At 40.3% G+C, this 23,140-nt stretch overlaps 2 protein-coding genes across 7 annotated transcripts; both read left to right on the plus strand.

Annotated features, from left to right (window-relative positions):
* The first annotated feature begins 1,133 nt into the window (after nucleotides 1–1,133).
* Nucleotides 1,134–5,024, plus strand: LOC143183379 (uncharacterized). Its single transcript, XM_076384904.1, has 4 exons — nucleotides 1,134–1,281; nucleotides 1,358–1,485; nucleotides 4,384–4,796; nucleotides 4,888–5,024. The coding sequence occupies exons 1-3, from the start codon at nucleotides 1,134–1,136 to the stop codon at nucleotides 4,648–4,650; spliced, it is 543 nt and encodes a 180-aa protein (XP_076241019.1). The 3' UTR covers nucleotides 4,651–4,796; nucleotides 4,888–5,024.
* Nucleotides 5,025–6,428: 1,404 nt separating this feature from the next.
* LOC143182865 (uncharacterized) lies at nucleotides 6,429–16,743 on the plus strand. 6 transcript variants are annotated; one of them, XM_076384157.1, is made up of 5 exons: nucleotides 7,080–7,239; nucleotides 7,322–7,412; nucleotides 8,533–8,693; nucleotides 8,806–8,966; nucleotides 9,043–9,177. In XM_076384157.1, exons 2-4 carry the CDS (start codon nucleotides 7,355–7,357, stop codon nucleotides 8,881–8,883), a joined length of 297 nt encoding a protein of 98 aa, XP_076240272.1. In that variant the 5' UTR covers nucleotides 7,080–7,239; nucleotides 7,322–7,354; the 3' UTR covers nucleotides 8,884–8,966; nucleotides 9,043–9,177. The 6 variants fall into 6 exon arrangements, with proteins under 6 accessions (XP_076240271.1, XP_076240268.1, XP_076240270.1 ...); XM_076384156.1 differs by lacking the exons at nucleotides 8,533–8,693; nucleotides 9,043–9,177 and adding an exon at nucleotides 6,429–6,734 and having other exon boundaries at nucleotides 6,808–7,239; nucleotides 8,694–8,828; XM_076384153.1 differs by lacking the exons at nucleotides 8,533–8,693; nucleotides 8,806–8,966; nucleotides 9,043–9,177 and adding exons at nucleotides 6,429–6,734; nucleotides 7,635–8,177 and having other exon boundaries at nucleotides 6,808–7,239.
* Nucleotides 16,744–23,140: the final 6,397 nt, after the last annotated feature.

Below are 23,140 nucleotides of genomic sequence, written 5' to 3' on the forward strand. Positions count from 1 at the left end.
CGAATACTGAAGACCTGACGAAGTGATTCCTCAAGGTGCCCAGTATTTCCTTTCTGATTCGCTTTTCTACTTAGATATCCCAGCATACATCCCTCTCCAGGAACCAATTCTAAACAGCTCCACTCTTCCTCGATCAGCACCGCGCTCAAGGTCGTCCTGCCAGACCTTGCCGAGCGTTCAGAGCGTGACACATCCGAGCCCGATCGTTTCGCTCCGCGATGGGACGAGGGTTTGGTACCGCGAACAACCGATCCACCGAGTCGCCGGAAGTGACAGAGCCCTGTTCCCGCGGGTGCATCACCACCGCCACCCACCGCCACTAAGGAGGTGCGAACACGTCGATCACGCAACAGGGACGCCGTCGAAGGCACTAAACCACGACCACAACGGCGGTCACGGAGACGACGGCCGACGTCGACCGTTCACGAAGACGAGGAGGCGATTCGGTGCGCCCCGCCAAATACTCTCGTCGCACTAAAAATACCGAGGAGCGGTGGTGAGCTCCGCTACGACCAATGGTCCTCCCCTCGTCCTCCTCTCGCGAAACGGGGCACTTCGCGATGAGACGAGCAGGACAGAAGACGAAGTGCGAACAAAGGAGGAGGAGAGAGCCCAGGGGGGAAGGCATCGGAGAGGTGGAGGAACGGTGGAATCGAAAGAGCCCAGGGGCGACAGAGAGAAAGAGAAAAGGGAGGAAGAAAGAGCGAACGGTATTACGTAAATTTGTCCCTCGGTTATTCGGAACGGTGAAGTTCGGCACGCTCTAAGGATCGGGTTTGGCAACGCTGCGCTTCCTGGTGCATGGAGAGGTCGCCGGGAAGCGCTTCGTGCACAGTTTACGGTGCACGCGTTTGGTGGAAACGCGATTCCCGCCCTCTGCGTCGGAGACTTTTCGCGCGCGTGCTTCTCTCTTCTTCTTCTTTCTCTTCTCTCTCCGCACCTTGACACATATAGAAAATTACGAAATCGCCGGTGCGCCAGGACCGTTCGAACGGGAGCAGAGCTCGCTGGTGTGCGTCCCGCGATGAAATTCCGATCTACACGCCGACAGAGATGCATCGCGCAATTAGACCGGGCCAATATCGAAACGCGACCGTAGACTCAATCGGGACACGGGCGATTGGCTTTCGACGATGTTACACCACGACGTGAACGGACTGCTGCGATTAACCCTCTCGACGCTGACCTTCGAAACGACGCGTGACTCGACACTGTGCCTTCGGTTGATAGCGGCGGCATGGTTCGCTGTGTTGCTGGATAGCGGTGTTTTTCGAAATCGGGGTCGTGACCTGTCGTTATTCGATTAATACAGTAATTGGTCGTGACTGACGGAGGAGATAGGTTATCGAATGCTGAGTCGAGTTATTCATTCGCTGCGACGCCACTTTTTCGTGGGTTCAGGCGGAGGAGTCCAGTGGAAACCGAAATGGAAGAAATGTGAAGGAATATTTAAGATACTTGGCGTACGAGTACATCAAGACGTTTGTAAGTAGATTTCTACTTGAAGGGCTCGGTGCAAGAAACAGTCTAGCTCTAATCTTTAGTAAAAACGACTATATGTGTGGATTCTGGTGTAAATCTGGAGGAGATGGTTTTTGCATCAATTTTTCAATTTTCTTTACATAGATATGTATACTATTGGTCAAAAAATTGAACTTATTTTGCAAATTAAAGAAAAGGAAAATTATCTTACTGAAACATAGAATTATACTATACTGAGTAAACTATACTTCAAGCCAAAAGTACTTTGATACATAGTATATCTTTAATAAATGTTAGAAAGTGATTCCAAATTTTTAGCCCCTACTGTATTTTTTTTGTAAATGAATAATTTTGTTGTGGCATCATCCGCAGCGAAAGGAATAAAATTTTCCTACTTCTATTACTGTATTGCCAAATCTGATATCCTGCCAATATCGTGTTGCGAAGTACTAATCAAGTATTTCATATAAACTTTTCTACTTTTGTAATTTATACGTCTATCTATCTAGTCGCGGTTTGGATTGTCATTCTTATAATAGAATAACTGTAAAATGTAGATAAACCCGAGATCCATTCGAACGATGTAGGAAGTACTCAGGGACACTATAACTTCACCCCCGCTGTGTTTACATCGCTGCATCTTCACGAAGCATCATTCATCAAATTTTGGACACGTGAGCATTATAATAAACGACCAGAATGACGCATCGTGTATTCCTCACGCCGATCATATTACTTGAGAAATGAGAATCATTTACAATACCCACTTGTTTCATCGTTAAAAGAGCAATATCACAATGGGTGGAGGTGGCAACAAATGGTCATTCAATAACTGAAACAGTACGTTTATTCGACTCTGGCTAGTTTCTTAAACAAAAACGCAACGCCTCAGCTCGCGTAGCAACGCAACCGAGCGATGTCGCCGCCGTACAGACGTCAGTTGATACCAAAGTACCAACTCTTACGCATCAGAACAATTAACTTACAAATTGAAAAGCATGAACTCTGAATTAAATTTATATCTACACGAGTTAAGAATTATTTCTTATCCAAATTGGATACTCGAAACGATGGACCACCCAAAGATCCCATTTCTCCAAATCTCGCTGACCCAACTCTAAAAGCAAAAGCGAGCGAAAAATTCTACAAAAATCAGGCCTCGACTCGAAGATTCTGCAAAACCTTGCTTCTTTTTTTACCACCGCGTTAAACATCAACGAGAACGTTCTCTTTTAACGACCGACCTCTCGACGGTGACCAATGGGCACCTCTACCACTTCCGAAGCTAGAACGACCGCCCGGAAGCTCGGCCGAAGAACCGTAGAACTCGATCATCAGCGAATTGGTGGGCGTATTCGAGGACTCCTGCGCTACTATTAATAAAGCTCGGTTTGTCTTCAAGGTTACGCAAATTCAGCGATATCGGATCGCGTCGTCGTACATTTCCCACAAAATTCGTGTATCGGTATAAATACACGGGGTCTAGAAAATAACGACGTAGTTCGCGCGTCTCTCGCCCACGGAGGGAGGACTCGAGGAGGAGAAGATTTTCCTGGCGCGACGAAGTCGTGTTCGGGTTGTACGTCACGCGGCTTCTTGGTCAGAGTGATTTAGATCCGATCGATTTTGACGGGACGCGGGATTTAAACGGATCTGCCGAGAGGATCGTGTTACAGTGCTCTCCATCTCGAAAGCCAGACGGAGAGGCTTTGGACAGCGAGTCGCCTTGAGCGAGTTCGAGGCTACTGATAGGACCACGTTCCAGTGGACAGTCGACATGTTTGTTAATGTGCGCTGAACGAAGAAAATGAGACGCAAGGGAGAGAGAAAATATGTTCGTATGACTGACAATATTTCGCACTTTGATCGCTGCGTTCCTCTGTTTCTTTTTCCTCCTCTGACATCGATTCCCCACTTTTGTGGTTTAGCTTAATCCCCTGTTTAACGTTCAATCTTTATCTCGGTTATTTTGCTCGAGATAACGGGCCAGCTCGTTTCCCCTCGAATTAGGGAAGCGTATCGCCTCGTTCCGCTTTCCATATCGTTGAAAGCTGTTGAGAGAGGTTAGGACTTTTCAACTATGGTTTATGTAACGTTATGTTGCTTCTGATGATGTTAAGTGGAAAAGGTTGAGCTGCTTAGCCAACGATTTTTGAGAGAACACTTTTTTCTGAATATTTGGTAGTCGCTGTGTTACGACGATTTATACTTTATCTTCGTATAAATTGTGTCAATAAACTATAAAATGAAGAATATTTTTGTTGGCGATATAAAGTTACTTATTGCGTATTGGTTGATTTTTATGAGTTAAAGTAGATTGTGTTAAAGTACCAGAAAAAATAAATAGCGTAATAAATATGTGACAATAAAACTCGACTCTAAATGAATCTGAGATAAGTCAATGGACTGTAATACTGTAGACAGGGAATTAAAACCATGAATATGTGAAAAAAGTAGAACAACTATCCCTGAGAACCTAATCTCCATATTCACAATTAACAATTATGATTCCTGATTAGGTGCCTTTGAAATAGTCATTTCTTACAAAAAAGTCAGAAGAACCTGTTTCTAATCTTCTATACTGATCAAACTAATTATTAGACTGTAGATTTTTATGCATATGTAAGAAATTGTAACATGCAAAACCGTATAAAATATCGAAAGCTAAACTTTCTAATATTCGGAGGGTGAAACAAATCTCTAAGTTTCACTTCTCCAATTAGAATATAAAACCAGAAATATGCACAAACATCCAACACAGGGTCTCCTGATCAAAATATAAAATCATCGTACCAGTTTCAACAGCAATTTCTTCAGCGTCTAATATTATTTCAAGTCCTCCACTCTCAACTTTTAACCCACCCCGCTACATTTTCTCTAATATCATTTTCATGTCAACAGGTTCGAGGTCAGAGTTCCCACACGTCCTCAAGATCTCATAAAGACCCAGGGAGAGGCAAAACGAGGCACAGAGAAGAAACCGAAAAAGCTGGTAACCCCAGCGCATCCATTGCACTCTCCATGTTCTCCGCTCAGCGTTCGCGTGCATTTATCGTGGTCGCGCGTACGACGCTGCCAAATATAACCGAGAAGCGTGAAACGCGTGCGCCACGATTGCCTCGTAAGACGAGCGAGCGAAGTCGTGGTGGTCGACTGTGGCGCGTTTAAATGTTAAGCCGAGTACCTAGGCTAACTAGCGCTCGCTCGCTCACTCGGCTGTCGGTTAGCCAGTTGGTTTCGTGTCACCGTTGCTGCCGTGTTGTGGCAAATGGCCAACAGAAACAGGTACATGCGTAGGCGATCTGCGTGTCGAGGTAAGTCCAGGCTTGGGTACACTGTATCCAGATATTTATCAAAGCCATCACTCTCTAGCAACTCAATACTCTAATCTCTCACGAATTCTAGGAACTCTTTGCAACTATTCATTGAAGAGGCCAGGGTCGAAGGCTCCCACTACTCCCCAACGCTGGCGATAATCAGAAGAGGAAGAACGTACCCAAGGCTGGACTCACTAATCCTACGAGATCGTCGAGAAGCCAGTTACGCGTTTACGTGTAATTCACACTCGCAGGGGTTTACAGGAAGAGTTAGAGAAGCGTCTCGTTGCGTTCGTGCTACCTCGGAAGGCGATGTGTCGTTAGACTCTGGCGTGACGTCGAGCTTCGCGTCGAACTCTCTGATCGGTTCAGGCGCGTTGCGGTGGACCCAGGGCTCCCAGTCTCGCCTGGGCCACCAGGACAGGTTCCCCGGCATCAGCAAGTTCACCTCCTGTCCAGACATCGTCGCAGAAGACGAGGACGCGGCCGAGGGTGGTCCACCGTCGGCTGCACGCGCGCACCAGCCTCCTGGGTGATCCAGGGTGACGATGTGCTCTGTGCACCAATCGATTTCGAGTTCTAGGATACGCTGTACCTTCCTCACGGGCGCATCTTGCCAAAAGCAACGCGTATTTCTAAATCCAGGTTGATCGATTCTGGGTCACCAGATGCCGGGGACGATCGTGCTGCGATTTCGAGCGAAACACAGCGACCGTCTACTGCGTCGAGTTACCTTGATCCTCGTGGTGATAAATACCGAGGACAGTAAGAAGGATCTCTCCTCTCGTCGATCCTCTATGCTTCCAAGTGAACAGATATTCTGAGAATCTTCTTGATTCTCTCTGGATTGATCCTGACTGATCTCTGGAAGCTTTTAATAATTCTCCAATGCGCACACTGTATTCACTGTGAAAGAAGGATTGATTCCGAACTGTCCATCGATGCTCATGCTCCAGTCTCTGCTCAGGGTCCTATCCTCGCTGGATAGACAGGAACCAATCGCTGTGTCAGAGTTCACCGATCGATTGGCGATCTCTCGGAAGTGGCGGTCGAGGAGGAAACTGTCTGCGCGCGTGTCTGAGCTTCCGGCGGGCCGGCTTCCCTGCCGGCGCGTTTCCCGACGACGACGACGATGCGGACGGTGTTGCGCTGGCCATCTGGCGCAAACTCGCACTAAAACCGCGGCGAAACCGCGTGACGAGTCCCCCTCGAAAATAGTCGCCAGTCGAAAATAGCCGACGCCGAGTAAGAAAGAAGAATCATCGGCATTTGCTCCGGGTACACGTTACACGCGTCGCGCTAGTTGCGTCGCGGCCTTCTCCAGAGACTGATTCCCGCGCGCTCTTCGCGCGTACCGATCTCCTCTTCGTCCGCGCGCTCTTTTTCTTTCCTCTTCATTCTCCCCTTCGTATCGATCTGTTTCTCCTCTCGAGCCGAACCCGCGTATTTATATCGCGCCGCGCGATCCATTGTATCGAAAAGCCTGGGATCTTTCTCTCTCTCTCTCTCTCTCTGTCGTGGGGGAAACACGGACATCCTTGTGCTCCGAGAGATAACCAGCGAACGCTAATATCGGGACACTTCTCGCCCGAGTCTCCGTTTACATTCGGATGATTCATCCGTTCTATATCCGTGGACAAGTATTTTTTTCCACGCCGAGCGGCGCGGATGATGGATGGAGCAATAACACGAACGACCAACAGAAAGAAGCGAGAGGCTTTTCAACAGCTCACCGAGGAACCACGAAAATTACCTCGTCCTAGGGGACAGCTAACGAAGACGTTAGGACGAGCCTTCGAAGGTAGATGGTAACCGATAGAGTACCGTGGCACCTGCCGATGCGTGATCTTGCAGGGAACGAGGCAGGGGTAATTGCAAGGACCTGCGAGACTATCCTTCCTTCTTTTCTACCGCTACTCGAGTTTATATTTGCGTGTAAGTCTGGGCGAATAGACAAACGGCCGGAATATGCAACGGGTATTATGGTAACCATGTTCGACGTCTTTAGACTCACCTGACTTCTGGAGGACGGCGAACGATGGCGGTGGCGATCCTGGCTCGCCGACGACGAGGCATGGTGCCGGTAGATCCTTGGGCGACGGGACGAGGTCGGATGCGCTAGACGGTCACGATCGCGATCACGGTGCCCGTTTTGCCGTCCACTGCTCGGCGATCGACGATGGCTCCGCTTGTACCGTCGCTCCTGGCTTGTGCCACGGTCGTGCTGACGTGACCTCAGCACGCGTTCTCCGCTGGAATTGGAAAATTGGGAATTGTTAGTTGGAGGATCGGTTCAGCTGCTGAGCTTCGAACTGGAAAATAGCATTTGGTATTATTGTGGGTGTATTGGTTGAGGGAAGTGGGTGGGCTGGATATGAGATTTGTCTTGGGTCTCTCAGATTGAGTGTAATTAAGCACCTTGACCTTTTCTGAGATTCTTGTAAGTAGGAAATGTTAATTTGTTGGGTTCAGAGTGAAGGTCCACTTGTGAGACTGATGAATCGTATTTTTAATTTGTGTAGAAAATCGTGGTGTGGTTAAACGAATGCAGGTCGATGCAATTTGTGGAGTTATTTGTTGGTACTGTTGTCACTGAATATGTAAATAATATTGGTAAGTTTTAGTTATTAGTATTCTTTCCTTTGCATTGTAGTTTTCTGTCGAAAATCGAAAATCTAAAGTGCAGAGATTATAAAACAGATAAATTTAGTTCTTCCTCATCCTTCGTTAGGATGTCATAAAAATGGAAAATAGCCAAGTTTTCATCGTACTTTCTAATCATAGCTTACTCGACAATTTTATTCATCAGATTTTAGGTTTATTTCACTTTTACAGCTGTGAATATAATCAAGGGACACTCTATGAGAAAGTAGTTTAAAGAGTTCATATGTCTTCCTCTGTGTCTGATTCTGCTACGCTGGACAGTGAAACCGAAGCTAGAAATCCTAGCACAATTACTGGAAATAATCTTACTTTCACTAGACTCTTCCAATGACTTCGCAATGAAAAAGGGGGAAAGGAATAAACTCTTGGCGCTTTTCTAACGCGCTGCCCAAAGCATCTGCAGAATCACGTTCCTGGATAATTTCAGAGCGAACATAATATCAGAGATGAAAGTCGTATTGAGTAGCTAGCATAATAATATCTTTCCCGAGCATCTGACTCGCACAATACATTATTTATGATGTTATCGGAGATGATAATGAAGCCATTCAGCGTGAAATGAGGATAGAATTCTAATTTTTTTCGACGCAGAATAATACTTTGTACCATTGCTAGAAAAAGTCAGAAATCTCAATCGATTAAATGTCTTGAAACAACAACTAATTATTGTGGTAATTGTAGCTGCCTTTTTTATAATAAATTTCACAAAAACTGCATGACGCAGAATTCAACCTTTAATAAGCAACTCTTTTTATTTGGACAATCTAGGTTTTTGTTGGTTCTGTGTTCGTGAGTCTGATGTCGTGTTGCTGCAGAAATTCTTCCGCTGAGTTTCGTATTGATTATAAATACAGTTCTCCATCTACATTTATTGTTAGTAATAGATATAATTTTAGAGACGATTTAACATTTTACAGCCTGATCGATAGATTCCCACAACTCGAGTAGCTTCCAAACTACAAAAGACAAAAAAGGGTCAACTCAGCTAAAGTTAAGAGGAATCTATCACTCTTCTTAATCGATTTTGTTTCTATTTTATTAATCACAATCATCTCCTTGTGTACTTAAGGGTACTTCTGGTGTACAAAGATGATCTTGAGCCACATACGTCCCTTTGTTTATCACACGATAAAGGCTCATCGAGTGAATGAAACTGCGAATATTGGGCCACCGAAGGCCGTCTTAACGTTATACATACAAATGACACGAATTACTTATAACGACCCTCAGGTAAGCAAAAAAAGTAGCGAAGGTCATGCATGTGGAATCGTGAGAATATTTGCCACCTCCCACGAGTCCTATTTAGGTGACAATGATTGGACCACCCTGAGCACTCGTACAGACACATACAATGCAAAACAAAAGAGGAGGAAAAGGAGAACAGGAAAGGCACGACTGTATCTACCATCGCGCAGATTAACCTGTATGCTTAATATAGCATATTTGATTTGAAGTTGAACTGACTGAGAGAATCAGGCTCTGGCCACGAGCTGCACACAAAATGTACACGAGTATTTTAGAGCAACAGTGAGTTGACCTACTTAAGCTGTCTGGCTTCAAATAGACCATTTCACTTCAGAGTATTCGTTGAGGTCTTCTGTAGTCAACCTCGATCGGCTGGCCCGTGTCGAACAGCCGAATTTCAAGGGTACACTGTTACCTTTGCGCATTCCCTAGATTTCTAATGGCACAGTGGATCTAAGGCAAGGCTACGTTCCCATAGTTTTCAGCAATGTTGCATCATTCTTAATTTTAACTCGCCGAGGTGATGGCAGATAACAATTGTTTGTACGATAAAGAAGTAGACGAAAAAGGATCGAAAATTCGCCACCAGTGTCACGGTGAGTCACGCAAAGGAAGTCATCGAGATTTCTAATTGCATGTCCTAATAACATCGCCCACTGACGACAGCAGAAAATACAGAATAGATCACAAACAACGTTATATTTTTTACTGTGTTTTTTATGTTGCAGTTAGGAAAAATGTCAAGAAATATGAGTCTGCGAAGTTTTACACCTAAGGTATAATTAAAGTGAACCTAGCATGCATTCAGGAATACTGTTTCACAACATTCTATCGCAACTTGATAATACTGATATGGACAATTGAAAAATATGTTATGGGAGAACTTTACAAAATTATTTTTAAACGATATCGTTCATTTCAGCCACGTTTACTTTTTTACGTCGTAGATAGTTGGTTCTAATGACTGAGCAACTTTTATCAGCATCGAAGTGTCAGAACATAGTGCAATTTCATATGTAAATGTCAGGAATGTTCTCAAACGAAGAATACGCAAGCACGATTTTCGTTTACGACGATATCGTAACATGCAAAAGTCAATTTACGATAGAAGTTCGTAGAAACAATTAACAATGCATTCACTCAACTAAAACAAGACAGAAATGAAACACGTAGGTGGATGTATTCAATATCTCAATGGTAACAAGAACGTATCAGAAACAAGGGCTAGTATTTTTGAAATGACAAACTTGAGAACATGTTTCTCTAGTTTATTCCTAGAAAAACTAGAAATAAAATATTTTCTACAATAAGTACCCAAACGAATTTTTGCTAATACAAAAATTGCCTCAACAAAATTAACCCATTTCTAATAAAAACTTTAAGCAACTTGAAACACTTCAACAACGAACCCATTACTATCATCATATTTAATATGTCTACTATATCTTCTAACTTGAACATTTTCCTGCCTCCTACTTCTGTTTCCTCATAAGACACTTACCAATGTCGACCAATCCCAAACTACAATTAATATCAACTACATACAGACCACAAACAAATGTTGAGGCGTATCGATGCAGCCGTTCAACATTTATAATCCTCGTGGTTAGAATAGGCGATTAACGCTGGATCGCGATAATCGAGATCGATTCTTGAGCACTGTGCAGCTCGATGGAAGACCGGACACGAGCTCTCGAGGCGCGCGAAACTTTCACGATCGTATCGTTCGGAAGTGACTTTCGATGCAAATCACAGAGCAATGACGAGCGTGTTGCAGTAACGCGGCTGATCGCGGATCGAAGGATGCGACCGCTGGCAAAGGACTGGCGAAAAATCGCAGATGGAGCTGCCGGGTTCTCGGCTGTTGGAGACCGTCCAAAATCCTTCGAAACTCCAGCGTGAACGTGGAATTGATAGGACACAGTGTATCCTTTCCGAAGGATCCTTGTGTGCTAAAGAGGTCATAGGATTATGCGCAAAAGACCACCCTTCAGCCGCAACGCTGCCTCCCACGTTCCACCGTGCTGGCCTACTCGTGCCAAAAAGAGGATCGTCGCAGGAAACAAACAACCCTCTACGAATTCTCTCGGTAATTTGCCTCATTAAAAAAAGAGGCGCCAAGAGTGTGACGATTTTCACGCTGCTTTCGCTCGACGCCTTCTCATTTTTAACGATCCCCCAATTTTAGCTTCTCTCTTCAGCTCTTTCGAAGTAGCTATTCCCAGTTATTAGTGTTACGTTACTATCATTTCTGCCTGGTCATCTTCACACTATTACAATGTAAGGTAATTTTTTGCTGTTGTCCAGATGAATGGCAATGACGATGTGAAACTCAACAATGTTGTCTTATTATTGATAATAATCATTCCTCGTTGGTCTTATGCAGAACAATTTTTGAGGCCTTGCTTACTTGCCTGGCTTGCACATTCATTCATGACTTCGTTGTTTAAGTGATCCTGAAAAATATTGATTGTTCGCAACGCGCGGAGTGCACTGTAAAATCAGCCTTGAATAAAATGTATTGTATAAATGCAGGCTTGATTCTCAATGATCATCGAGACGTGGGCGTTTCAATATCCGCATCGCAACAAATTTCGCCCACTAGGTGATTTCTGAATGTGTTGTACATTCAACCGCTACAGCTGGAAGAAAATCAATTGACTGTTCAAGGTTGCTGAGGAACCCCCTCCATACGATCACATCCCCTCGTTTTTTATCTATGCTAGTGAATCTATAAATAAATAACATAGAAGAGAAGAAATATACCATATCATAAAAAGAAAAGACTATAAAAGTAGAAACTGTACTCGACATGACTCATAACAGTAACCTTGAAAAACCAATTGACTTTGTCCCGATTTTATGAGTTCCAATAATGTTACAAGTGGAGGCGGTCGAATGTTCCTCTTATCTATTCTGTTACAAGTGCACATCTACGTCAGTAGTCTGCACTTACAGTGAAGAAATTCTACTGTAAATTGTTCCATAAATCGAGATCAAAATTATATAATGGTAAAATCCTAATAATATACAACAATTATATCTATGGTTAGTGATCATTACCAGTGCACTGTGTATACATTTTTCTGTGTCTTTTAGTAGCCCACTGTCTTTTATAAACCTTTTACAATTCATATATCTGCGAGTATTCGTTCGACGCGATACTCTGCTATCTTTATTTCTCTGTTCGTAGGAGAGTTTCAGAGGTACTGTACCTTGGTATCCAGGAAGCGAGGGCGACGTAGAGGACCGGCATCCTTTAACTTCCGTCCGTCTTCTGACCTGAATTACAATTGAACAGTTTCGTAATCGCTGGTGCAACGTGTCACACTGTATCATCGTTTCCCTCCGATTTATCAAGTAATCTTTGCCCTTAGCCAAACGCTGATACTCGAATGACGACCATACAAATAAATATTGCTCGAAGTTCAATTCGCCGACGATTCCTCTCGATTCGCGACTGAACGCGTCATGTCGAGCGCTATCCGCGCGTGTTTATCGCGGGAGGGAACGTTTTCAGTTACTGGCTATATTTAAATCCCCGTAGCCCTCATTTCACTGACATATCATGGAAGAGAACGATGCATCATTTATTTTAAGTAAACTCTCTCGTTTTAGTTCACGTTATAATTGGATCTCGTAAATATAGACACATTCATTCTTTCCAAACTTCCGATGCAATGCGAGCTGAAAAACGTTCAACTATTTGGTTGATCGAAAAGTATCCTCGGACTTCTTTCTAGAAAACTACGTCAGAACCTTGAGTGTCTTAAATACTTCTGGTATTCTGTGCTCGAATGATCGAAAAACTGTTTCGAACAGAAATTTAACAAGTTTGTTCGTGCTTGATCATCGCTTTGCAAACTTAGCTGCCTGACCGAGTCTTCTGTTAATCGGTGTCTTGCTAATAGAGTTATTTACCGTGTCGTTTATCATTTATTATTCAAACAAGAAAAAGTGAGCTAACAGCTACGTAAGATATAAAAAAGCATAGACAATGCATGGAAGGCTCAACGTACATTAATTTCAATAATAATACTTCTTAGTATGACTGCTGGATCTCTATTTTTCCTAAATGATAACTCACAAACTTTTCCAAATTTTTACATATTTAGAAAAATCTAAAAATTTCTAAGATTCGAATGACATTTAACTGGATTCGAAAACAACTTTCTGTATTTACAGAGATTGAAAGCTTTTGATAATCCATAGCTATGTTTCCAAAGCCCTGAACCTTGTTTTTTCTCCACTGTGATTCTTTCACGGTTTTTCTATCTTTCCAAGGTTCATCGAAACTTCACCGAGCCCTCAGGGAGGATGCGCAAATAAAGCGACACGAGAGAAAATAAACAATCGCTGGACCTACATACCTAGATTCTAAGCTTGATCGGTTTTCTCCGAGCTAAATCTGTTGTTGGATTCGCCACGCGATTCACGATTCACCGTGAGGAAACAACAAGAGGAAACACCCTTCGAGCGCGTTTTAAATTCAATCGAATGGAAAACGAATCGATCGTAAAAGCGTAGAGCATTGGCAAACGATCGACGAAGTCGAGAAACAAAGCGAAAGGAAAGCAATTGGAGTACAATGAACCAGCACGACGTTTGTTATGATAAATAAATGCTTTCGCCAGGAAATTGCGCTTTGTAAATATAACAAAGGAAGTAGTAATAGAATGGTAAATAAATAGAATATTCCAAGAACAAGTGCAGTAACAAAGTAAAGAAATTTTTTATCTTCATATTAAGAGATTTATTTTTTGAATAGATAAATAATAATGGCTTTTATTATTTCGTCAGACGATTCATCACGTGTAGGCGATTTTTCAAAGATGTTATCACTGATCGCATAGTACACATATTCATAATTAATTCTGACGATAATGAGGTCGATTAACGAGAACACACTCACGAAGTTGAAGATAATTAAAAAGCACTATAGTCTTTGCACGTATAAAATTTAATTTATACTTTCCGTTTGAATTGTAAAATGCTTTTTTATCACGTAACATTTTCCCTATTTTGTTGCTTCTATTCCTGAGCTATTTTTAAAATTTGTCCTAGCATAAAAATAATTCTAATCGTTCACTGCAGATTATCGTAAATAACAATAAACGAAAAATATCCAAAAAGGATCGTGAAAAAAAAGTGTTCTAAAACAAAAAACATACTAAGTGCAATTTACATTCGAACCTGTTATAATTTATTTTAATATTTAAATTTTTCTTCATAAATCAATCTATGAGTATCAAGAGTTTTTCTAAAGAAACCGGAAAACGAGCGAAGTAAAAAATTACTGTCGTTTCACAAATGCAACAAGTGCTTAAGAGTAGTAGAGAAATTGGCTGATTTATCATTAACATCGTTGTTGAATTGAAATTAATCAGCGACCTGACGCGAGCAGGAAGTAAATCCAAGGAGAAATTACCACTGTTCGTTAATGCAACCTCAGAGGCAACCAAGGAAAAGCTTAGGAATTTAATTAATTGCCAAAACAAAGCCGCGCGTTGCATGTTTCACAGTTTCGCGGTCATGAGAAATGCACGATTAATCAACCGCGAAATTAATTCGGCAAATTTTTTCTCCTGCAACTCAGCAATATTGTTTCTAGTTCAACTTTGTGGCTATTACTTAAAGGATATTTTATGAGCATGATATTATTGCCAAAGATGTCACGAATAAGAGAAAAGTTAGTATCAGTGAGATACGATAAAGTAGTCACGTAATGAGGTTCACCTTTCAAGTATAAAGTTCACGAACTTTCTATTAAAGAATAGAACAGGTGGAAAAGATATAATGAGGATCCATTTCATTTTTTTAGTTTCTAGGGCAAATACTTTTTTAATGAAACCGAAGACGATGATTTATGAACCTCTAATTTCTTGGAAACCGAGATAACACACACAAGAAGGAATATCCTGTAGAATTAGAAACTGTAGTAGTGACTGTGGTAAAAGCTACGAATTTCCTTATTTGTAATAGCTAAAAATAAGAATAATATTGTTCCTTAAAGTTAAGAATAAAGAGACCAGGGGAATTAGAACTGAAAACAAGAACAGACACAAAAACAAGAATATCAACTTCAGCAATACTATCAGACATGTAAAACAATACTGGCAATGAACTCAAGAATATTTACACATGTAAAAACACTTCAAAACAGGATAAAGTGATTTCTCAATGCATTCTCCAAAGATGAATTTCTTCCAAGATAAAGAACGTTTCCATACATATTTCATTTGTATGAAGTCATTAAATTTCACGACGGAACTGATGAAATTTAAAATGTTTAAAATGCAACAGTGAACGTGGCAATTAATTTTTTAAATAGTCTTAATAACCCTTCGAGATTAATTAAAACGTAGTTATGGAGATAATAGAAGAATTATACAAAGAATTCCTGACACGCGTGGCTCGATAAAACTTTCCAGCGTCAGAACGCTTACGAAGAACGATGGCAATTGCCTTCTGAGGGCATTTTAATTAAGCGATCTCGGCTACCACTTCTGTAAAACACCTTCATCCTCGCACCGCTGCATCGTGACACGTTTCAGAGAAGAGTCCTTCCGCATTGCTGGCGAGCCAGCCTAACTAAATCGACACCAAGATTGGGATTCAATCGTGTGCTCGTTCCTTTCTTTGAGCAGATCACTTTGAAGCAGCCAGGCTGCTCAAAATAATTGAACTCTCGCTGTACGAGGAAAGAACTCGCGCTGTGCGGGATAAATATTCTGCGAATGCTTCGATGCTATCACAATTCTACTATACATACAGTTTCTTAGTTTTGATACCTTATGTAATCAAAAAATCTCTTCAAGTGACTAATGTAGTTTAACAATTACTTATGCATATCAACTGAATAAAAAAATGTATTCAAGTCTAAAATACTTTACCCTCGTTCTCGTTATGTGAATGAATTATTCCTGATAGTTCAGTAAAACCTGTTTCATTGCTCTAAATAATTAAAGAAACACCTACTTGAACCATGAAAGCAATAAATGGAAAGTTGCTCGCACTTGCGCAAACTGAATGCTTTCTGAAGGATTGATACTGTTAAATATCTTTTTCTTGTACCTAACATCTGGCTCACTTTCTAACACCTGACATACCGCCTAACATAATTGCAGAGGCTTAACTCGGCTAATGGTAATCAATAGAATCAAAGTTTCTCATATTTATAGGACTGAAATATTCAATAAAATGCTAATACTAAACACATTTTTCATCGAATGTGTCCAAGGACGCAATTTCCTAATTGCAAACATTCTCTACTTATTTTTAGCAGTAATCTAACCAACCTGATAACACCGTTTGAAATAACTTCGATAATGAACTATGTATGTCTCATAAATGAGAACTTATTAGCATTGGACACTCTTTTAGACAAACAGCTTTAGTTTACGAAGCAAGTTGCAAACACAAAACAGCAATCATATGTACAGGGAAGTTCCATAATTTGATCAAACACTGCCACTAGTGAACAAATAGAGCGACGTTTGTTCGCGACGCGAAGACCAGATAACGAACCCCTGAAAATTATCAATCATAGTGATGCACGAAACCACTTTTCTATATAGCGTGGAAACTACGAGGTCAGCACAAAAAGTTAATGATAAGTTATTACAGTCAGGCAACTGTTAGAGAGCTAGCTCACATACTGACGCATTGCCTCTACATTTACAGCTAATTCTATTGTATTGGTTCTCTCGTTCCTAAACAATGACTAACGAGAGATCGAATTGCACAGTGGATTATTAACATTCAACTCTTCCACTTGCGATTACATGCAGTGGAAAAAGTGTTTCTCCAACGCCATACGATCAATCAGTCGTGACCCTTTCGACTCGTTTGTATTTCTCGCGCAGTAACGCTTTCCCGAGATCATTTCGGATAAAATCCACGTGTCAGCACTCACGTATGTTCTCTAAACTGTTCTAGGCTTCAATGACAATCTGGTTACTTGAAGTTCGTGCACGTATGACCGTGGAAGATCCCGCAAGATGTGGAAGCTCGAACGCACCGACCGCGACTGACAGCCATAGAGATCTCATGGAGAACTTCTATCGCCAACTCATACTAGGAGGGGGAGATCGTTCGCGGCATTAGTCTCTCCCCGTGCAGTTCTACTTATTCCCCACTTCTTATTTCTCAATCTTTTTTTTAGACAAGCCTTGCAAAAACTACCTGAATAGGTTGCTCTTCTTTTTTAGTGTGTATTGAACAAGTAGTCTTGTGTATTACATTTAGTAGTCTTGTGTATTATATTTTGCTACTACAGCTGTTCGCTGACCCAACAAATAACTCTTTTAATATCTTTTCTTATAAGATATAGTTTTAATGAATATTTAACAATGGGATCTTTGTGATATTTTATCACAGAACTTTTATAGTGTATATGTTTAGGAGTTAAGTTACATAATTCATAATTTAAACAGTTTATAGTTGTGCATAAAGATGTTAAATAGTCTAAATTGTTTAAAGGTAAGGATCAAAGCATATATCTCTCAGTCAGGACCAAATAGACATGAATATTATACTATAAATATTTTTTTTTATAAAACTCACCTGTATGTCCCTTTGCTCTGTGGACTGTCATAATCAATGCGTCGCCTTTTGTGCTCATACTGCAGAGAGTCTGTAGAATGTGAGCGTGCCCTGGAATGGCTGCGAGAACGGTGACGCCTCCTGCTTCGTGGCATCTGAAACAAATATTACAATGTTTATTAGAAATGTGAAATAATAATAAGTAACAATGAGAAGTGATAATTTTTTACAAAATGGAGTGGGTCACAGTAGGTACACTGAAAAAGGAAAACAATAAAATATATAAAAAAAAAAAAAGTTCAATAATAAATAGCATTAACATGTTCACTACTGCTTTAAATCTTTTACTTTAATCTACTTATATTTTTTGTTAGTATATTCTATGTAGATGAAATATAAAAAGAAACGAATATTACAAAAATGAGTAGTGATCAAGTTAATTAATTGTCATAATAATAATAAAATTATAACATACATATAATACAGTTCCATGTTACTGAAAATATAACAAATCACTACATTTTTAAAAAATATTAAATAAAATATTTAAAATATTTTAAATTAGTACACGAGATCTTATTTTAAATAAACATTAAGTAATATTTTAGACAAATTTTTTCTAAGCTATACATATTATTCTTTTATTGTACTTCATAGTTCAATAATATATGCAAGCTTTTGTTAGCTAAGAAATATATATAATATTTATATTCACAACACTTACATTTACCATCTTAAAATTAATTTCAATGCAGATAAAACAAAAAACAATGCAAAGTCACCAAAGCTAGCGGTTACAGAACATGGTTAATTTTCTAATACGACTGATGCAAAATTATTGGCATCATTGAAGCAAGGAATCGAACAGTTGAAGCTGATAAGATAGATATATACAACGTATTTATGGCAACGTTGCACAACTTTCCGAAAGACATTAGGACCAGAGCCTTTCTACTGAAGTCTGACTGCGTGTACTTACAATTGGAAGGCGAAACAGGCTCACTTGGTCCCAAATGAAATCGAAGATGGATGATATCCAGGAACGTGAGGATGATGCTTGTGGTATGACACTGTTTTTGGACAACGACGTGGACATCATCTCAAAAAATTCTGCAAAACGTGGGCAGTCGCATCGTAAAAGCATACCAAGCACTACAAAGGAGTACAGCCCACTCCATATAGATAAGTAAGAATACCTAACGTGTTGCCAGAATGTGAAAAGTGTATTGTAACCCTACGAGATACCACATTCGTTCAGTGTGAAAACAGAAACTGAAATCCCGCCAAAAACTTGCGGGATCGCAGGCTTCGTGTAAAATGCAAAACGAATAAATCCCTCAGAAAGACGGTACAACGTGTACGATGACAGAGATGAGAAAAAATAGGGGAAACGAGAATGAGGTAATGAGTACGCGTGGGCACGCTCGCTAGCAAAATCGATGCTAACGAATTGCTCGCTCCTCAACAGGGAGCAACGAGTTTGGGTATCCTCTTCGAAGATTAGATGTTGCACTGCGATAAGATGCAACGCGTACCTACTTGATAGTTACAGGGAAATGAAAGCGACGAAATTTGCAAACAGGGAGACAGGTCGCAAAGCGTACGCCATAAGGGAACTTTCATGAAACGGCGGCCATCTTGAAGATAAGAGAAGCATGAAGTACCAGTGAACGTAACACATGCATAATTTCTGTCGGACACCCGCCGACAATTCATATTTAACTTATCCTGTTCGTACGTTGTGGATATAAACTTACGTTGAAGAGATGACTCAGGCTCGGTTGGTCCCAAAATGTACTTGCAAGCACAAAATACCCAAAGAGCGTAACGATGCGCTACGTACAACACTGTTGTGTGACAACGACGTAGACATTGGATCGATGCGATTGGCGAATGACGCTCGGCTATGTTCGTGCTAGATCGTAAGTCGACCGCCGACGAACAAAACCGAGTACTGACGAAGTTTGCCGATTAGTCCCCGCAGACGCACTTCCGGCAGATACAAAAAGAGGTAACATACGTGATTTGTGCCGGCTACCATGTTATACATGATACTACAATTTTATGTGCATTATTTTTTAATGTATGAATAATATATTCGAATTTGAAATAGTTGCGATATTTTTGAATAGAAGATTTCTTTGAAATTAGATATATACTTAATATGATTTAATTAATATCTCACAATTCCAATGTGTAGAATTATATATTACTATTCTTAATAAAGTTAAGAAATTACTAAAATATTTATTGTCAATTCTTTTGATTTTGCGTCGTATATTATATTTTTCTAATATTTATACAGATTAAGTATAGCGTGGTATTAGTCAAAAGTGAAATATTAAATATGTAAGTGTTATTAAGAATTGAAGATTTTACTCAGGTTGCACAATGTTTGCGATATGTGTAATATGCATTTGGTAACCTCCCTTGCTAATGTTGTGAACATGAAATGCGATATAGACCGATTAAATACCTACATAGGGTACTAGATGTATGAATATTACTAAAGCGTGCAGATTAGCACTCCATAATGTAAATGATACTATCCCTAAGATACAATTAATGAAACGAGTGAATGTTTGATGTGGACTGTTTACAGAATTGCACATAATTTATCACAGAAACATTACATACCTGTCTACAAGTTAGATTATTAATTACCCAAGCAACACCACATTTGATCAGAAACATTAAAGTCTGGAACATTTCCGTTTCAACTAAGAATAAAATAAATCATGATGTTTTCGAGGCTTCGAGATAAACATGTAAATGCCGAGTGACTAGTTGATGACCTCTATATCGTAGGTGGCACCACATCGTGAGTATATTAGAGAGGGTAAGTGAATGTACGGTTATCGATTAAGGTTTTGACAGACAGACGACACGAGCTTTGCGAGTAAACAAAAGTAGCCGCGAAAATTAAACACGCAATAGCCGAAAGAGTCTTACCTGTGTTGATGAATCAAATGTTAGAAGCTTAAACTGATTCTGGGTGTAGCGTTTCATTGGCACGAAAGAGATCAGATTTGTTGCGATCGTCCATACTTCTTTACACGATTGCTGCAAGCAATTTAACCACTGAATTAACCAACTTAGCCGTAAAGCACATGTCACGAACTATCACATATATTTGAAGAAAGGAAGAAGATAAAATGATGCCATATGGTGGTATTACATTTTGCAATCATTAGAGATTTGCTGTTTTTTTAGCAAAAGAACTATCACAAACGAGACAAGGAATAGAATAGGAGTTGTCACGATCTGAAATACCGACATCGCGAAAATCTTTGGTGCAATTACGCCCTCCGTGTTCAAGAACGGAGATTTAGAGAAGCGTATACGATTTATTCAACAGAGTCGGTAAAGTCAAACAATTCATATTTGGTACCCATGTAAATGTAGAAAAAAAAAGCTCAACCCCTTGGTATGCAATGACTTACAGTTATATTAATTCATTGTTAATATTCTTACGAACACGTATCGAAAAATAGAAAAAATAAATCCTCATTAAGAAATAACTTGCATTTCAACAAACAATTATCGATTCTTAGCTAGCTAAAGTGAACCCCTGGACGCTGGTTGCGCAGAGCAAAAGGTCAGTCTTTGCTCTCACTGATGAAACAGAAAACATTATCGAAACAGATCTACAATGATAGACTTGTAATAAAGCAGATCTACCTAGCAATTTAACAAGATTTCACTATGAAAACATAACTAACTACCAAGCACATTTCTTAAGTATGTTCACCCACATAACAGTCTTAAAATTGTTAAAAATGTTACTTTCGATTTCCAGACCGGTAAGCCAGTTGACTTCTTTGCAAACTTGGCAAAAGGTTACGAGATAGGAACAAGAACTACTCGTACACCTTGTCCGTGTTTTTGTCTGGATGGGGTCACATCGATAACTCGATGCTACCGTGATTACCCCATATGCACGAAACCACGTGATTCAACTGGACTTGCGCCAAACGCGTTGCAGAGGAGGGAAAATCGTGATCGTTGGATGAATAGAGTCAATGAAACGATTAGCTATTTTCGTGTAATTATCACTCGACGCACCTGTCGTTCACGAGTTAGGTAACTCTTATGGCTTTGTCCCTTTAACGCGTTAATTAGGATGGACGTGCTTCTAGTGGCAAAACGATGGAACAAACACTGTACGAAACCCGCACCCATCTTACCCGGGTGGCCACAACATATCACGAGAATTCAGTGCAGGTAACGTGCTTTAACTGTGCGCAGCGCTTGCGCTGTGCCGCGATAACTAACCCCAGAGCAAAGTAGATTTCGTTTAGCGTTTAATCTTAAGGAACAAAGGCTATTGTCAAATGAACATCACCAGGCACCGTATCTCGCGCGGCGACTAGAGCGAGTACTTTTTAAGGAGGCGAATGACACTGCTCGTTTCAAAGGCTATAAAAGTGTGATTCACTAATTAATTATGTAAGCTTACAAGTTGGAAACTGTCCATTGATTAGAGTCCGAGCGTCTGTCCTTATTTTTTACGACGGTGGCCGCAGGAGGCACGTCGCGAAAAATTTCCGATCTCCACAGCTGAGTCTCGCTTCCTGGTTCCCTTTAAAAGACGACGAATGACGTTCGCCGAGAAAAGGCAATCGCGCGGAGAACAATCAAAAGTCAATGAGTATCGAACGATAATTTCGATTTACGTGGTATTCATGCCGCTTCGAAATGTTGGCCCTAACCCAGCATCCGAACCTTATGTGAAGCTTGTTCTAATGAGCAAGCTAAAAATATTAGTCGTCATTCACGGTTCGTAAATTCGGTTTTGTAGACTAAAATTGATTCGTGAATATGACGGATATTTGTATCCCATAAACATGTCTTGTTTTTCGATCCGTCGATAATTTATCAAACTAAAATATGGAAAGTAGAAAGACCACATCTTCTGAACCTTTCGTTTGGAATATTGATTCATCAAATTGTACAAGTTATGTTTAATAACTCTGGGACACTATGTACTACTTTTTGAATTTTCTGAGGATCATCATATACAAGTAAAATGTATGTAAGATTGATAAAAAGAAAATGAAGACTACGGCGAAATCGAAGGTTAAATTAATGAATAAAATAATACATACAAAGTAGTTCGTTTTGTTGATTAACCTCTCCTATAAATATCAGGATTCGTGCGTGTCCTAGATATGAAATCTAATCGAGGCCACACAAATAATTTAGCTGCACAAAAATACTGCTGGGAAACGCGACGAGGAATATCATGAAACTTTGGGAAACTCAAGGTACATTTTCCCATTTCTCCTCTATCTAATAAGATGGCAACGTAATTATAACTAATAATTGAATTCAAAAGTATTATTGAAGTGCTATTTCAAACTTTTAAATGGAAGCGTTAACGAGCTTATACAAATTCAGTTTAAACGAGATTTTATGTTTGACTGATATTTTCTGAGGACATTTAACACGAGTTCCGTAATCTATAAACTTGGTCACGTAGGAAACTACTTAACATCTTGACTGCTCACTGCGGGATAATTCGTAGTCAGTCTCCGTTTCCCAAAATAGCGTAGCAGTCAACCTGTTAATAGTTAACACAACTTGACAAAGAATATTTCCATACGAACAAATGTTCTAACATTAGAAAGGATATGACCAAGAAGATGCAACATACAAATTTCCTCTGAAAATGCAAAAATATTTTTTTAACCCTTTCTTTCTCTATGTAGCCACATGGCTATTCTATAGAGCTTATTTTATAGATCCATATAGATATTCTATTTACACTTCTATTTAAAATAGAACCACTGTTCCCATTATCATAAAAAGGAAAATTGAAGAGCTCATAACAAAATGGATAAAAAAAGGCTATTATTATTCAATCGATTAACATTGTTGTTAAAAAA

The sequence above is a fragment of the Calliopsis andreniformis genome, chromosome 9 (assembly GCF_051401765.1).
Source record: "Calliopsis andreniformis isolate RMS-2024a chromosome 9, iyCalAndr_principal, whole genome shotgun sequence".
In the NCBI taxonomy this organism is placed as follows: domain Eukaryota; kingdom Metazoa; phylum Arthropoda; class Insecta; order Hymenoptera; family Andrenidae; genus Calliopsis; species Calliopsis andreniformis.

What these genes read in the sequence shown, in the direction of transcription:
- LOC143183379 (XM_076384904.1), top strand. Translation starts at nt 1,134, where the DNA reads ATGTTACACCACGACGTGAACGGACTGCTGCGATTAACCCTCTCGACG. An exon ending in CGGTGTTTTTCGAAATCGGG is followed by an intron (nt 1,282 to 1,357) that starts GTCGTGACCTGT and finishes TCGAATGCTGAG; the next exon opens with TCGAGTTATTCATTCGCTGC. An exon ending in ACGAGTACATCAAGACGTTT is followed by an intron (nt 1,486 to 4,383) that starts GTAAGTAGATTT and finishes TCATGTCAACAG; the next exon opens with GTTCGAGGTCAGAGTTCCCA.
- LOC143182865 (XM_076384155.1), top strand. Translation starts at nt 6,605, where the DNA reads ATGGTAACCGATAGAGTACCGTGGCACCTGCCGATGCGTGATCTTGCA. An exon ending in ACTCGAGTTTATATTTGCGT is followed by an intron (nt 6,735 to 6,807) that starts GTAAGTCTGGGC and finishes CGACGTCTTTAG; the next exon opens with ACTCACCTGACTTCTGGAGG.